General features: G+C 43.1%; 1 protein-coding gene across 1 annotated transcript; it reads left to right on the top strand.

Moving 5' to 3' along the window:
* The first annotated feature begins 4,511 nt into the window (after positions 1 to 4,511).
* On the top strand, positions 4,512 to 15,156 carry RBM24 (RNA binding motif protein 24). The gene is made up of 4 exons (XM_050892237.1): positions 4,512 to 4,776; positions 5,401 to 5,524; positions 6,627 to 6,681; positions 13,049 to 15,156. Exons 1-4 carry the CDS (start codon positions 4,609 to 4,611, stop codon positions 13,377 to 13,379), a joined length of 678 nt encoding a protein of 225 aa, XP_050748194.1. The 5' UTR covers positions 4,512 to 4,608; the 3' UTR covers positions 13,380 to 15,156.
* The last annotated feature ends 237 nt before the right edge of the window (positions 15,157 to 15,393 follow it).

Raw genomic sequence — 15,393 nt, 5'->3', positions numbered from 1 at the left:
TCTACTTTGATTCCAAACTGAGATCCTGAAAATGCCAAAATAGCCACCTACGAGACCGATACTTCTCTCAGGTTTTACAGTGGTCTACTCTTTGTGGTACTTACCAGACACGGGTGACCCAGGTTCAACTTCCAAATCTCTTTATGCGTTTAGGAACCCCACTTTCACATCTCTCCCAGGAGTGCCCTGCCTACACACCCCTCTTTCCACATGTTCTCACTGATTGCCTGAACTGTTACACTCTCTGCAGTGGCATCACTACTGCAAAATTTGCAGGATATAGGAATAAATTTCTTTCTTCCACACTTGCATTCCAAAGCCACAACCAGATCCCTAGCAGTAAGTCATCCCAGTGATCCATCCCAAAACACAAAATACATATTATCTCAAGCAACTGGGATAATGACACTGGTGAAGTTGCCCACCGACCTCCCTGCAGCACAATAGATGCTGTACAGTCCATGCCTTTAAATCTTCAAACCAATTAGTCTGACTGCAAACTTAGTCAGACATCCAGCATAGCCAGGTAAACACCATCCAACCAACAGCTAACTCTAGACTCATCCTCATCTCAAAATTCATCCAGCTTCATCAGTTTCCTGTGGTACCTACAGGTTCCAGAGATGAACCTCGCTCTTCAAGCTTCACTGTACTGACCCCTAACCTTAGCACAAAGACACAAGCCCTAATCAGGCCAGAACATATCCCAAACGGGTGTAATCTGAAAGAACTACCCTTCTGGGGTGTTTGTGGTCACCTCCTTTAGGTTAAGACTAGCCTAAAATTTGGGGTTAACATACGGTTTAGGAAAGAAGTATACAATATATTCCTGAACACTAACGTGTTCAAATGGACTTTAATTCATTTCCAGATGATAGAGGTCACCTCTCTTTGGATAAATCTAGAGTTAAAGTGATGATTAAGACTGAGAAACAGTTGGAAAATATTTTTATTTCTGAGGGCTGCTGAAGTAAGATATAGACTGGTGCTGGTAGCACCAAACCAGCCCCAATTTGATCATAAGATAGTAAAGATCATCCATCCAAGAGCTGGAGGCCTGTGTTTGTTTTTCATAGGGTATGCCATGCAAAAATAAAGGCTTGTGTTGACAATGGTCTGAATAGACCAGAGCTAATTGCAGAATGGCAAGGTATCACCTCCCTGGGATTTCGGTTAGGATTCCTGAGGAATCCTAAGGCTGCAAAATTGCACCCTAGATTCTGTCAGGACCACTGAAGTAGGAAGAGGTCTGAATCTGGCAGGGATGAAAGGGTAAAACTGAGTTTTGAGGGGTTAGCCCTCAGTAGCAGGGTTTCTCCTCTTGTGATAGTGTTAGCATTAGTGATACGGTTGGGTTAGAGGAAAGAATGTGCTGGAGAACTGTCATTATTCCTGAATTTTATTGGGATTGCCATCTTAAATTGAGGATGCTAATACAGTAGTAGAATGGTTGTAGCATAGCTGACAGGATATATTTTGATCTGATAACGGCCAGGGTCACTTCTCCTGGTTTTAGAAAAGAGGATGTGTTAGCCTGCCAGAGTAAGATGAAACTTGTGCTGTACATGCTTTGGGTCATAGCAGGAACAGTTCTTGTGTTAAGGCTACAGTTAGTGTTTGATTTAGGGACAGAGTTAAGGTCTGAGAGAGAACTGGATGGAGAATTGTGTGACCATCTTAATCCTCTAGGGAATATCAAACAAGGAGGACAGTACTAGTGAGATTGCGCAGGATACTCACAGGACAGCAGCATCACCTCTTTTAACTTTAAACTATGATTAGGTTGAAGATTGGGATTAGGGTGTGAGAGAAATGAGATTACAGAATTGTGGTTCCAGGACTGCTGGGTTTTGCAATGTCTGTGGTACCGATGACAGTTATGGTTCAGTTTAAGGATAGGAAAAGAAGGGCAAGGACTGCTGATATTGTATGTGAATCCTGTAGGCACCACTGAAATAGGATGAGGTTTGGCACACAGAAAAATCTAATGGGCAACAATTTGGGCTGAAGATATATTTTCAGTTCTTGTAGGGTCTGTAGGCCTGTAGAATGAAGGTAGTGTTGTAGTGCAAGTTAGGCCTATTGCTGTGGGGGCTGCCTTTCTCAGTGTAAGGCTATGTTCGGTTGGAATCAGGTTTGTGCCTTAGGAGAGAAGGACCAGAAAAGGCTTGTTCATTACAGGAACCTGTAAAGGCTGCAAAAATAATAAGCAGATTTGAGACATCTGAGGGAAATAAGCTGTGGGGTTTTTATTAAGACATCTCTTAAAACACCTCAACTTAATGATGGTATTGTGGTTGTGTTTGGACTTGTGAGAGAGGGACTCAGGCTAGAGCAAGGGCTGCCTGATGAAGTCTATCAGAATGCAAGAAGTTTCTCCTTTGTTGGGATATAGATGTGGAAAGTTAGGTTTTGTTTCTGGATCCTGGAAGACCTGCTGTTGCTGTTAGACCAAAAGGCTAGGTTTTGGGTTTGAGTCTGTCAAAGTCGCCAATCTTCCACTTGGGCTCAGATTTTTGTGGGGCCATGTGTCTGGGATGAAAGAGGCGAATTCCTAAATATAGCTGCAATTAGTCCTGGGATAGCCAAGTGTTGCTTTTCTGGCCTTAATACAGGAGTTTGTGTAATGACTGAAAAACTAGGCTAATTCACTGTTCCTGCAGATGCCACAAGACATGCAGGAGTGCTGGGCACAGCAAGGGAGAGGGAATGTGATGGGATGGGCTATGTCTGGGTTTAGGTGAAGTTCATCTTTCAGGTCCACAAGGGGCTGAGCAGTTAAATGTACTAAGCAGTGTGTGTGCCGTAGTGCTCTAGTGAGCGCTGACACCTTTGGTTGGGCTAGTATTTAAGTTCAGGTCACTGGGCCAGCGTTTAACGTTACGATTAGCCCTTGGAACCGAAGTGGCTGGAATGTCAGGTTTAATGCAATGTTCCAGACCAACGTGAGAGCCATGCTGGGAGAAATTTTGTGATAGAGTTAGCTGGCCTAACTGGATTCAGGCCAAGGTTAAGGGCTTGTCATAGCTTGAGCTGAAAAGCAACATTTACGTCTGGATCCTGCTAGGGTTGCTAGGCTTCAACCTGAGTTAGTCCTAACATATTAAACCAAATGATCTAATCTGTAGAGTCTGAAGGATCAAGTAGGGTTTGGGGTTAGTTTTAGTGACAGCATGACCTAGTATTGCACAGGCCATTAGAACTAGGATAATGACTGCTGAAAAAATCAAGTGGGGCCAAGGTTAGGTATAGGGCAAGCAGGGCCTAAGTTTAGGGCTAAGTGTTGTCATTACGGTTAACATTTGGTACCGGAGGGGCTGAAAAGCTTTGTGAAAGTCCCTCCTGCAAACTGGTGCATTGCTCCTTTTTCTAAGGGAGAGCGGGACTTCACAGGAAAAAGTCTAACAGACAGAGGAAGTAGGAGAAAGAGGAAAAAGAGACACCGGTACTTATCAAGACTTTGGGACGACACGGGAATGGTTTAGAAGTCTACACACATGTGCACATCTGTTTTCCCCAATCTTTAACCTTCCTCCCATCCTTCCTGTCTCCCTGTGAGTCTCCCTTCCCCCGAACTCCCACAGTCCTCTGCCTCTCCATGTCACACAGACGTTCCTTTCTTTCTGTTCTTCTGCATCCTTCCCAGTCCCAGCACAGGGCAGAGGCAGCAAGAGAAGAAGAAAACAAGGGAAGCAGCTTTACCATTTTTTTTCATCCTGTGTCCAAGCCAATAACAAGAACCACAACCACCATCACCACCACAATAATAATAATGGAAGTGCTGCGGCACCATAGCTTTGCTAGCCTGGGGAGAGAGGTAAGCGAGGGTGGCAGGGGTTTCACCACAAGCCTTCGGGGAGGGATCGAAACATTTGAGGACCACCAGCTCCCAGTGAGCCGGCTCTGCCCGCGGGCTCTCCGGCTGGCTGGGCAGCGGTGACCCCACAAGACCCTGCCTCCGGGCACTTTCTATGTGCACAAGCCCGGGGCAAGCCTGCCTCGGAGGGCACCGAGCCTCCCCGCGGGGCACTTCTGAAGCAGCCCCTTTGCCTGGCCGCTCCAAGGGCCGGCTCCCGCCGCACGGGGGGGGCATCCAGCTGTTGCCAACAGCTGTGTGTCAGCCCCGGCTGGGCCGCGGCCGAGCGCGGGGTCCGCCCCGCCGCCGTCCCCGCCCCTGCGAGGAGGAGGAGGAACCGAGAGTGCCCGACCCGGTGGCTTTTAGGGGGGGAGGCCACTCAGTTGTTAGCGCCCAGGCCCTGTGCTCCTCTTCCAGCTGCTGCTTCTGCTCGTTTCCAGCGCTACGGCCGCCAGGCTGGCTGCTGCCCGGCCTCCCCTCCTCCTTTTGCCGGTACCTACCTCAAAACCTCCGGAGGCTGCGGGGCTCCGCTCTTGAAGGAGGAGGAAGCTGGGTTTGCAAAGGCAAAAGGGAATTGCGTTCTAACTGGGTGGCGGGGGGAAAACGGGGGGGCAGAGAGGAGAAAAAAAAATTTAAAAAGAAAAAAAGAGCGAGGCTGACTCTGGAAGCGGGTCTCACCGCCCAGGACCCGCACGCCCCGGCGGCCACGCGTGGGTGCAGAGCGCGGCGCGGCGCGCAGGGCCGGGCGGAAGATGCACACGACGCAGAAGGACACCACTTACACCAAGATCTTCGTCGGGGGCTTGCCCTACCACACCACCGACTCCAGCCTGCGCAAGTACTTCGAGGTCTTCGGGGACATCGAGGAGGCGGTGGTCATCACCGACCGGCAGACGGGCAAGTCCCGGGGATACGGCTTTGTAAGTGCCGGGGCGCGGGGCAGGGCGGGGGGAGCGGCGGGGGGGCCGGGGAAGGCGGCCGGGGAGGGGGCAGGTGGACGGCTGCATGGGCATCGCGGAGAAACTTCGGCGGGGGCCGCTGTAAGGAGCCGGGCAGCCCCGGGCTCGGCGGACGGGAGGGGGTGTCGGGCAGTTCGGCTTTTTGCTTTTTCTCCATTTTTTCCCTCTCCCCGCTGGGGAGTTTGGAGAGAGGCGGGGGGGGGGGGGGGGGGAGAGATTACTGAAAAAGGAGATTGAGGGGGGAATTGCCTAATTTCTCGCAGCGCCGCCAGCGCGCCTGTTGCTCCGTGATACGGCCGCGCCGGGGGTTATCTGCCGGCGGCGGAGCCCGGTCCGCGCCCTCCGCCCTGCGCCGGCCGCGGCTCCCGCCGCCCCGCTCCTCGGCGCGGCCGCCGGGGCGCTCCGCTCCCCTACCCTCCCCTCCGCTCGGCTCGGCTCGGCGGGCGGGCGGGGGTCGGGGCGGGGGCCCCCCGCCGCCCCGGCTGTCCCCCAGCGCCGCCCGGGGAGCAGCTGGGTCGCTGCCGTGGGCGAGAGGCTTCTCTTTCCCCGCGGAAAGGGATCTAATGCGCGGCGTCGCCCGTTAAGGTCACCATGGCTGACAGAGCTGCTGCTGAAAGGGCTTGTAAAGATCCCAACCCCATCATCGATGGCAGGAAAGCCAACGTGAACCTGGCGTACCTGGGTGCCAAGCCGCGGATAATGCAGCCAGGTGAGGAAGCGGCCCTGAACGGCTTTTCTCTCTGTACCTCAGGTTTCTGAAGAGAGTAAAACTTTAAAAAAGGCAGTGCTGTCCTGCACTTCCCTGAAGTACACTCACTGTTTGGGCGTCCTTTGGTTTTGATTTCTAAATGCAGCGTGTAGTAACTTTCTGGCTATTATTTTGTACGTGTGCCTTATTTAAAAACCAAAAGCAATCAGAGATAAAATATCTGCAGTTCCCCAGGAAGACTTCCACAGCTCAGGCACTTCATTGGTTATTCCTGCTGCTGGGAATGCGGTGGCGCTGACCATTTACAGTATCATTGCAGGGAAAGATTGGCCTAGGAATGAATCGCTTCCAATGTGTGCGGTCTTATTAATACAAACAATATCTTAATGCAAACTGCTCAAACAGATGGGAGCTATTATGCAGACTTTAAAATGAAACGGCTCTTCCTAAGACCACATCTGAGCCAATCTGATGTCCTAGCCATTTCCCAGACTGCTGCTTTGCAGCAAGAGCAACAGGAGCACCGAGTGTGTGCACTTTTGTGCCCTAAAGGAGGCTGCTCTGAATTCCCTCCCGAGTGCTTAGCCTGAGGAACACTTGTGTGAGTGATTAAGTGCCCACCAAGGAAAGAACAGGTTTATGCTTGGGCACTTGAAGAACAGAAATGAAGGTAGGATTTGACCCCCATGCTAAGTCCTCATGAGTAGAGGTGGCTCGAATTTAGGTCTGTAGAAAGTACACAAATACACTGATGAATAGAAAGTACCGTATAATCCTTCAGGGGCTAAAGTTAGGGACCAGAATGGAGCACGAAATAAAATGTGAATGAAAACCTTGTGTTTGTTGTTTAGAAAAAGTCGTTCTTCTAAATATCTCTAGGAAAACGTGCACTTTACTGTTTTAAGTTCTGTATGCACGTGCGTGTATATATGGATTGGTACATTTTGCTTTCTAATTTTTGGTTCTACAGCCTTTCAGACATCGTCACTGGAGGTTGTTAGTGAAGGCTGTTACTCTGCATTTGTTTGCGTGTATATATATAGCATAAATAAGTGGCCAAAAGAATACCCATACAGAGAATGTGATGTGTTTTTGTTGGTAGGTTTTGCCTTTGGTGTCCAGCAGCTTCATCCAGCTCTCATACAGAGGCCTTTTGGGTAAGTCTGTTCAATGGGACCTCAAACAGGGGAGGAAAAAATCTTTTTTTTAAAAAAGGAAAGAAAAAGTATGATCCTTGAAGGCCTCTTGCAGTAGCAGCCTTATAAACTCAACAGCAATGCTGAAGTTCTCAGACTTATAAATGTATACCCATAAATGCGCTCACCTTGTCGGTCATGTTCTAAATGCCGCAGCTGAGTCAAGTTGTGTGGGACGTGTCCCTTCCACCTAAGCAGTCCAGTCCTGTATGACCCTATGATAAAACAAGGAGGTATGACTTGATGCAAGATTGCTGTGCCCCATTTCTCTTTTTTCAGCTTGACTCAATGTTATTTATCTCTTTCTAATCTGACAGGGATCGTTTACAGTTAAGATAACTGATCAGAAGGATATGATGATAAGAGGTGGAATAGTTCTGTTTGGAATTAAACTCTGTAACCAGTAGACTCAAACACAAACAAGCTAAAATGGTGATTAACGATGCATGTATGTTTTTTTTCATATAGTCAGTAGACCTCCGTGTGCTTTTTTTTTTATTTATTTATTACAGTAATGAAGTGGTGTTGATAGCTAAACTGTGTGCTTTTATTTAATTGAAAGAGCTGTAGTGAAAGTTTTTTGGGGGGGGGTCTTTTAACTTTGTTTTTGTTGTTGAGGAGTGACTTTGCCATGGGGAGCAAAGGGCCTTTTTTTTTCCTTGCTTTCAAGCTGTAGCCTGTGACTTTTTTAACCATATTTTGTAGTGAGTGCTAAATTGTGTGACTTCCTGATTTTTGAGTAAATCAACGTATTGCTTGCATGTTCATAATTTTGGGGGGGAGTTTGTTCTTGGGAGGGGTGTGGAGCTCCTTACTAACAACCTGCGTCCATTTGGGCTTTCTAATTGGAGATTTTTTTTTCTTCAACCTGTCTTTAATATGTAGCGCGTTTTTCCTTTACTTGAGTATACTATTGCTAAGTAGATCTAACTCTTGCTTCTTATAGGCATATAATTAGGAGGTGAAGTCTGCTTTAAACTTTCCATACAGTGTGACTTCACTAATGCACACTGACTGAGAAACTCATTGCAAAATAATGCATTTTGCTAATTAATGAGTAAGCTAACAATAAAGTAGGGAAAATGTCACAAATGTATTTTGTTTATTTGACTAGAATAGCTTTAGAATATTGTACCTAGCTGTTATTAAGCAACCATAGCTTCTCAGTAGTTTGATTTGTCAAAACAGTAGGAAACAGTTCCTGTCTTCAAAACTGTAGGAAAAAGTTTTCCTAGAAATGTTATGTACTTTTAAAAAAGAATGTGGATTCTTCGGAGACTCCGTGGGGAGGTTGTGGAAAACTTTTTGTCTTTTTTTTTTTTTCCTTATGATTATCCTCTACTGTATTTTGTTCAACTTCTTTGAAGTGTGAGGAGACAACAGTGTATATGCAGCGATCAGTTTATGATGCCTGCGCTAAGGTAGGCAGGAGGCGGAGCGCGTTGTCTCCAGAGCTGTTAAAGCACTTGTTGCAAAGCGGAACCAGTGGACTGCCCGGGGATCAGCTGTGGAGAGACTGAGTATTTGCTGAGCACAACAGAAAAGGAGAACCTGTGGCAATCCGTTGCTAAAAGGACTGTGCAAATGTAGGGCTCTTTCTTGCTTTCCTCACCCAGAACCAACAATAGATCATGTAAATCATGTTTAGGTCAGGGAAATTCTTGCAGCAGGCTGAATAAGGTTTTATTTCTAATGCAATGTACATAAATCTGAAGAAAAGGAATGTTGGTCGCAGGGTCATGTATATATGAAGTTGGTCATTTTTAATCTTTGGCTTTTGCCTTTCTTTTACTGTGTGCAAACAAAGGAGATTACTAATTCTGCTTCCTCCTCAAAATTTCCAACGACCTGTACCTTTTCTAAAGAACATAGTTCAGATTAAGAAGAACAGCATTCATTAGGATGAATGAACATCTTCATTCACTATATTCCTGACAATAGGAGGGGTATTTTCAGTCCTTACTTGAATCTACTTTTATTGAAGAGTTCACTCTTAGAAGATGTTACATGGATTGCACTGAAATATATGGTCACCTTAGACACTTTCTTCCTCCTGTGCAGTTGCACTTTTTAAAAGTACACTTTACTAATATGCTGTGTAAAATGAGTCGTAGTGGCAATTCACTACCAATACTCTGCTAATCCATACTCAAAAGCTCCAAATGTTTTGTGTTTGTTTTTTTTTCCTACCAGAGTGCAAATTAGTGAGGTGCTGCCATATTCTGGTATGGTCAGCAGTGTTTTGATATGGTTCCCCACCTATCAAACAAGAAACTGAAAATAATTGGATTATGTTACATTACTTTTACTGAGAAGATGCAGAAGTACAATATTCTGAATTAAGTACAACATTATTGTGGTGGAGGGAGCCAGAAACTAGATTAGCTTCAATGCATGAAGCATTTAAAATGCTGGGAATTTTTCTTTATTCAGTGCTGCAGAGATCAATTCATCCACCAAATAACATTTCTCCCTGCTCTTTACATTCAGCATCTATCTTACTGTTGGTGTGTTTTGTAGAAAGCTGTTTGACTGGTTACCTGTACAGCTCTGTTTTCAGGATTGTTTGTTAAAATACTATCTCTGAATTCAATAGGAATTTATGGACGGGGAAGATGACTTTGCCTCCAAAGATAGCTTTTCTCATTTTGCTTATGTAATTTTTACTTTAATATTTGTGGGAAGACATGGGGTTATACAGAGGTATTGGCGTAGGATATGACTTGTTCTGTTGGAGAGATTTTTTTCCCTTTATTTTCTGTCTAAAACTTGCACCTCAATCAAAATGAGAACATTCCCACTCTTTTTAGTAAGACCAGAGTCAAATCCAAAGTTACTAAGTTCATTATCAAATGATTAGCTGATACTACCTGCTTGGTATTATCTTCCAAGAATTAGGCCATTCTGCCTTTCTTAAGAGAGAAGGAAAAGCCCTCTCTTGAGTTTATGATCAAAAGACCTGTATAATACTAGACTATGGATAATCTGGAAAGAGGGAGTGAATCTGGAACAGTCAGAAGTTAACCTGCAGAATGCTAAATGTCCTCTTAATAGTATGAGGTATAAATTTAAAAGGAAGCATATTAAGGGTCTTGTATGTCTTGATGTTTACGTAACCTATTTCTGGTATAAGGAAAGCTGTGCATTGGTGAAAATCTACTTTTTAATTATGCTTACAAAACCAGATGATGCCATGCAAGGGCTGAAGCAAAAAATTTCGTTCAAAGTGAAATATCTACTTTCACAAGAATTTAATGTTTAGAGTCAATGATGTGCTACTGCTGCTGAATTTCTATATGCCACAGCTCTCTGCGTTAGTCTAGAAAGTCCTTTCTTTCCTTTGAAACAATTAGCTTTCACTTTATTATTGCTTATAGGATTATTTTTGAGGTCTTAGTTAAACACAAATCTTCTATTCTAACAACAATGAAGGTCTTAAGGCACGTGGCAGGAGTGTATGTCATTCAATTTTGAATATCCCAAAGCTACAGTTACTGCTAAAGTTAAACGTGGCTTCCCTTTTCCTTTATTGCAAAAGCGTAAAACAGTAAATATACATTCCAAAGTAAAAACTACTGCCAGGAAAGAAAGCTTAAACCATGTATAATTCTCACACTCTTACTCTCAAAAGTAAAGCAGCAGCTTTTATTTAAAAATAAGGATACTAAGGATATCCAGGGTAACGGGGAATTGCTTTTTCGGCTTTTGACCTGGCAGAGCATTAAAAGCAGTTGGGTTCTGAATGGCTGAGATCTACATGTGCTGGCCTCTGCAGTACGTAGAAATTTACTTTGGCCATATAAAGCCATTTTACTCGACTCAAAACAGTTGTAGCATGACAGATGATCAAAAATAGCCCCACTGCAGCTTATGCTGTCAATCATCATGTGTGAAATGGCATGGTGGTGAGGAGCCTGCACAGGGTTTATGTTTGTTGTAGGGTAAGATGTGGCAAACAGATAATGTTTCATAATTTCACCACCTGTTAGTTTCTTGGCTTAAATAAAACAAGTCACAAGAGTTTAAGTGGGAGCACATGTATCTTTCTGTCTTGCTCAAGGATATGGCCGAGTGTCCTAATGTCTTCAGGAAATCTTAGTAACATCAGTTCAGGTCAACACAAGCAGCTAGATAAGCTTGCTTACTGTTTCTTCTGTTAGAATTACTCTCTTTCATAAATGCTGTATGTAAAGATTCCTTTGATGTGATGTTAAGTGGACTCTTAATGATGCAGAAGAGGCTCTCGGTGACTTCAAATTTGATTTTATACCTCTTTCCTTAATACTTAAAAAACATGGTGTTATATTTATTAGGATTGTACTTGATTGGTGACCAATACAAAATGCTTGTTTATGCTCATCCATTTTGTATGGAGAGCTCAGGTAATGATGTGTATTTAAATGCACAGAGCCAGCTTAAGTATGCTTCAAATGCACTTCTGGCTAATCACTTCGTAAATTAGGTGAGTGTTAAAAACCCAACTTACGGTTTTGTTTTATGTTTTCTTTCCCTTCCCAATCCCTATTTGTCACTCTTTTTTTTTTTTTTCATTTCTCCCTTCACACAGTAGGAAATGAATTTTATTGACACGTTGGGTTTTTATGATTGTGGTGTTCATGTCTTAAACACGGCAACTGAACATTTCTCTCTGCTAATATTCCTGTTCAATCAACTGAGATCTTTTTTTCTTAAAAAGAAAACTAGGCCTGACTATCACTTATTTTAAACTACGTTTTGCTATGAATCTAGTTGACAGTGCCCCTTCTGATTGAAATGTTTCCTTGTTGACCACTTAAGTAAATCTTGAAGTTATTTTAAAAATGAAACAGACAAAAAACCCCTTTCCATTAAATCTTGAATTTGGAGAAAAGAGGACAGTTTTTACCGTTGCAATTTGCATCTGTGCTTACAGTGCACTAAAATGTTGGTGCAGTCTTTAGAGTTGTCTGTAAAGGTAAAGCTCAGTATGAAAAAGTAGTAAATCTGCACAAGCAGTTTTTCATGGATTTATAAAGATTCACTGACTGGAAAGGAGTTGCATATATGAAGGACTTGTCTGTGGAAATCCAGATACAAGACAGGGTTATGAATGTAAAATGAGAATTATATTGAGTATATTATTTTTAAAAATCATATTATATGATAAAATACAACTATGAGATGAACTTGTATGTACACTCGTGTGCTAAGACAACGATATGACCAATTTGCAAAACTGGAAGGCTAAATAAACAAGCCAAGGAAGCAAGTTTTGTGACTTGGAGACGATGGGAAAGTGTGTGTACTGATCTGTTCAGAATGGTTATTTCTTAAGCTGTAAATTTGTTTTTTTGCTTTTGTTAAGCACCAGATCTATTTAGACTTAATCCTATGCCCACCTCCCAAAAAACTCTATGCTGTATGTCTTGCATAGAAATAAACAAGCTGGCACAAAACAGGACATCAGTGGCCTGATAATCAAACAGGTTTGACCCTTGTGTCCTTACGAACTTTTATAGAAGTGTGATGCACATGTACTTAGGAGTCACTGTTATGGATTTTAATAGCATCTATGTAGCTTCCCCTCAATGGCCTCTTGTGACGGAGTGAGCTGCACTATCGTTCGTTTGGAAAGTGTGATTCTTGCTGTGTTTACCACACTTGTGAACTTTATTTAAACTCCTTTGTCGCCTGTGTTGGTTTTTTTCTTATTTTTAATAAGGGTGACTGAGGTTGCAGAGAAATTAATGTGTGCTGAGTCTGCATAGCAACTTAAGTAGGGTTGCCACAATACACTCCCCCCCCCTCCGCGAGAAGACTTTACATAAAGTCAGGGTTCAACCATTTTGTTGCCTTATTGGCTATTGTCAAACTCCTTATAGTGATGCTGTCAAACTGCTCAGTTACTAATAATAAAAGTATTGCAGGAAATAATTTTACTAAGAGTCGAGTAGTTAAGTGAGAAGCAGGGTAATAAAAATGACTTACAGGTGATTTGAAAAACAAATACCACAATTTTCCAGATGGAATAATCAAGCTTACTCCTTCAGAGTTGTCTTAAAACTGACATCAGTAATCCTGGTCCTTCTAAAGATTTTAATAGCATTAAACATAATATCCTCAAGCAACATTAAACACTGCTATTTAACTCAGCTATAATGCTGTGCTATGGAGCGATGCATCTCTTCGGGCCAGTGAACTGATAATTGGTCCATCGAGTCTAGTTATTGTGGCAACCCTATGCACATAACAACAACTAAATTGAGTTTGGTTTAGTTCGGAGTATGGATATGACGCTTAGGCGCTGACTTGCGTACCAACTCTAACTCCCTCTCCCATCTTTCAACAGGATACCTGCTCACTATGTCTATCCACAGGCTTTTGTGCAGCCCGGAGTGGTAATTCCCCACGTTCAGCCCGCAGCAGCCGCTGCTTCCACTACGCCCTACATCGATTACACCGGAGCTGCGTATGCCCAGTACTCGGCCGCCGCGGCCGCCTATGAGCAGTACCCGTACGCTGCCTCGCCGGCTGCCGCTGCCGGGTACGTGGCGGCGGGGGGCTACGGCTACGCGGTGCAGCAGCCCATCACCGCAGCAGCGCCTGGGACGGCCGCTGCGGCTGCTGCCGCTTTTGGCCAGTACCAGCCCCAACAGCTGCAGACAGACCGTATGCAATAGCAGATGGACTCCTGAAGGAAGCTCGCTCTTTCTCTTCCTCTTTTCAGCCTTCCAGTATAAGTAGTTAATCAGAGACAATTGATATTAACTAAGGAGCTTTAAGGAAAGCGATGCTATTGCGAAACTAAAGATTTTTATTCCACTGTCTTCATACAGTATGCATCCAAATCGTGTTGTTAGAGGGGAGGGGTAGTGCGGCATGTCTAGTTTCAAGTATCAAGCCAGAAGAAAATGCGAAAAAAAAATACTGTACTGTCATGACAGAGTGGCAGGAGTAGCAATGGGACTTCATATTTTCAAACAAACAAACAAGAACCAAACAAAGCAAAGGTGTACTTTTTACAGTATCAGGGAAGCAAAACTGCCTTTTATAAGTAAGAAAATGGTATTTGAAAAGTTTGAACCAGGGAAAAAACTGAGTCAGCAATATGTAATCTTTATCCATTTTAAGAGGAAACAAGCTTAAAGCACTGATTGTCCTTTCTAGCTTTCAGAAGTTGTCTGTGTGAGATAGTACCTTCTCACTGTCTCACTAATGGGCATCGAACAACCCAAGGAAGATGGCCGGCTAGTAAGATGGCGGACAGGCACCAAAGTTATTTTCTTCTCTGTCCTCTGGATGAGTGGAACTATGGAGCAAGTGATGTGGAAGTAAGGGGTGCAACAGCTGTAGAGACAATCAATAACACAGACAGTTCTGGACAGAATACATCACTCGTGCTCATGTGATGAGCTTGTCACATCCTAATCCCTCGCCCCATCCTGTTTCACTTTTGGGAAACTTTAACTGCTGGTGTCAGCTATTCTGATTCTAAAATAGGATCAGCCCTTTACTACAACAGCCTTCTCTATTTATTGCATCTATTTGTAACTTGTGAATAAAGGCAGGAAGAAGCTTAATGAATTAAAACCTTTAAGAACTGTTTTAAGGGAATTTTCTTTTCTGAAACCATTTGTACAATTTTAATATCTATTTCAGGATTATATTTAAAATATTTATTAGCAAACATACAGTACACAAGGCGACTTTTGTTACCAAGACTGCAGTTCTTGAAGGGTTAATGGTATGTGATTTATACTGTGCCTTAATTGTTATGCTATTTAAAAAGAAATATTTATTTTGAAAGTTTTACTATGCTGCGCTCTAAAGAAAGCGACTTTAGATGTGACACTGTAAAATTATGTATTCATCTCATGGCATAAATTATTTAGTAGGCTTAGATGTAGCATATTAAATATTAACCTAATTAAGTAAGGATGTTGACTTGGATTTATTTAAATTCAGTATGTGCACTGTATGAGGGTACTCGTAAATTAACACTTTTTTAGGTTTTTACATAAAATATTTCTAGTTCATTCTTTTTCCCTCTACTAGTTTTTCATGTAGACCTCTCAAATACATTAGTGCCGTTTTCTCACTCATCTGTATGTAGACTGACTATTTTTCCCTTTGCTAGAAAATGCTGCTTTACATTGTCCTGTGAAACTACAATACTTGCAATTTTTATTCTTGACCGAAATGGAATTTAATATTTTACACTGTATTGGATTTTTTTATACTTGAACAATTTCATACAAGGGAAGACAGGATAGCATTTTTATGGACTTTATCCAACGTCACTGGATTTATTTTAAGTATTCTGAATACTAGCCAGTGTTATAATGTAGACATGACTCTCCTGTGCATATTATTTATTCAGTATGTATATTGCTTTACAACATTTCAGATCTCTTAATCTATTCACTCGTATTAAAACAATAAAAAAATGTTGTCGCATCCTGTCTAGTGATGTTCTTGCTCAAATTGTCTTAGATCTTGTTTAGTTAAAACTAGGGGGGCAACCTTTTATGTAATTTTCCTGGTCTGTGGGGTGAATAGCAGCATATGCACTGACTTTAAACACATAGACTGATACGAACTGTATGACATGGAGGAAATTCTACAGAGAAGATGGAGACGATCCATCCTGACAGTTATCATAAAATAATTCAGAGTAGAAGGGACTTTGGGAGG

Source organism: Gymnogyps californianus, chromosome 2 (assembly GCF_018139145.2).
Source record: "Gymnogyps californianus isolate 813 chromosome 2, ASM1813914v2, whole genome shotgun sequence".
In the NCBI taxonomy this organism is placed as follows: Eukaryota; Metazoa; Chordata; class Aves; order Accipitriformes; family Cathartidae; genus Gymnogyps; species Gymnogyps californianus.
The sequence above is the reverse complement of the archived record's forward strand: the minus strand, read 5'-3'. Positions and strand labels throughout refer to the sequence as shown.

What these genes read in the sequence shown, in the direction of transcription:
- RBM24 (XM_050892237.1), top strand. Translation starts at nt 4,609, where the DNA reads ATGCACACGACGCAGAAGGACACCACTTACACCAAGATCTTCGTCGGG. An exon ending in AGTCCCGGGGATACGGCTTT is followed by an intron (nt 4,777 to 5,400) that starts GTAAGTGCCGGG and finishes TCGCCCGTTAAG; the next exon opens with GTCACCATGGCTGACAGAGC. An exon ending in CTCATACAGAGGCCTTTTGG is followed by an intron (nt 6,682 to 13,048) that starts GTAAGTCTGTTC and finishes ATCTTTCAACAG; the next exon opens with GATACCTGCTCACTATGTCT.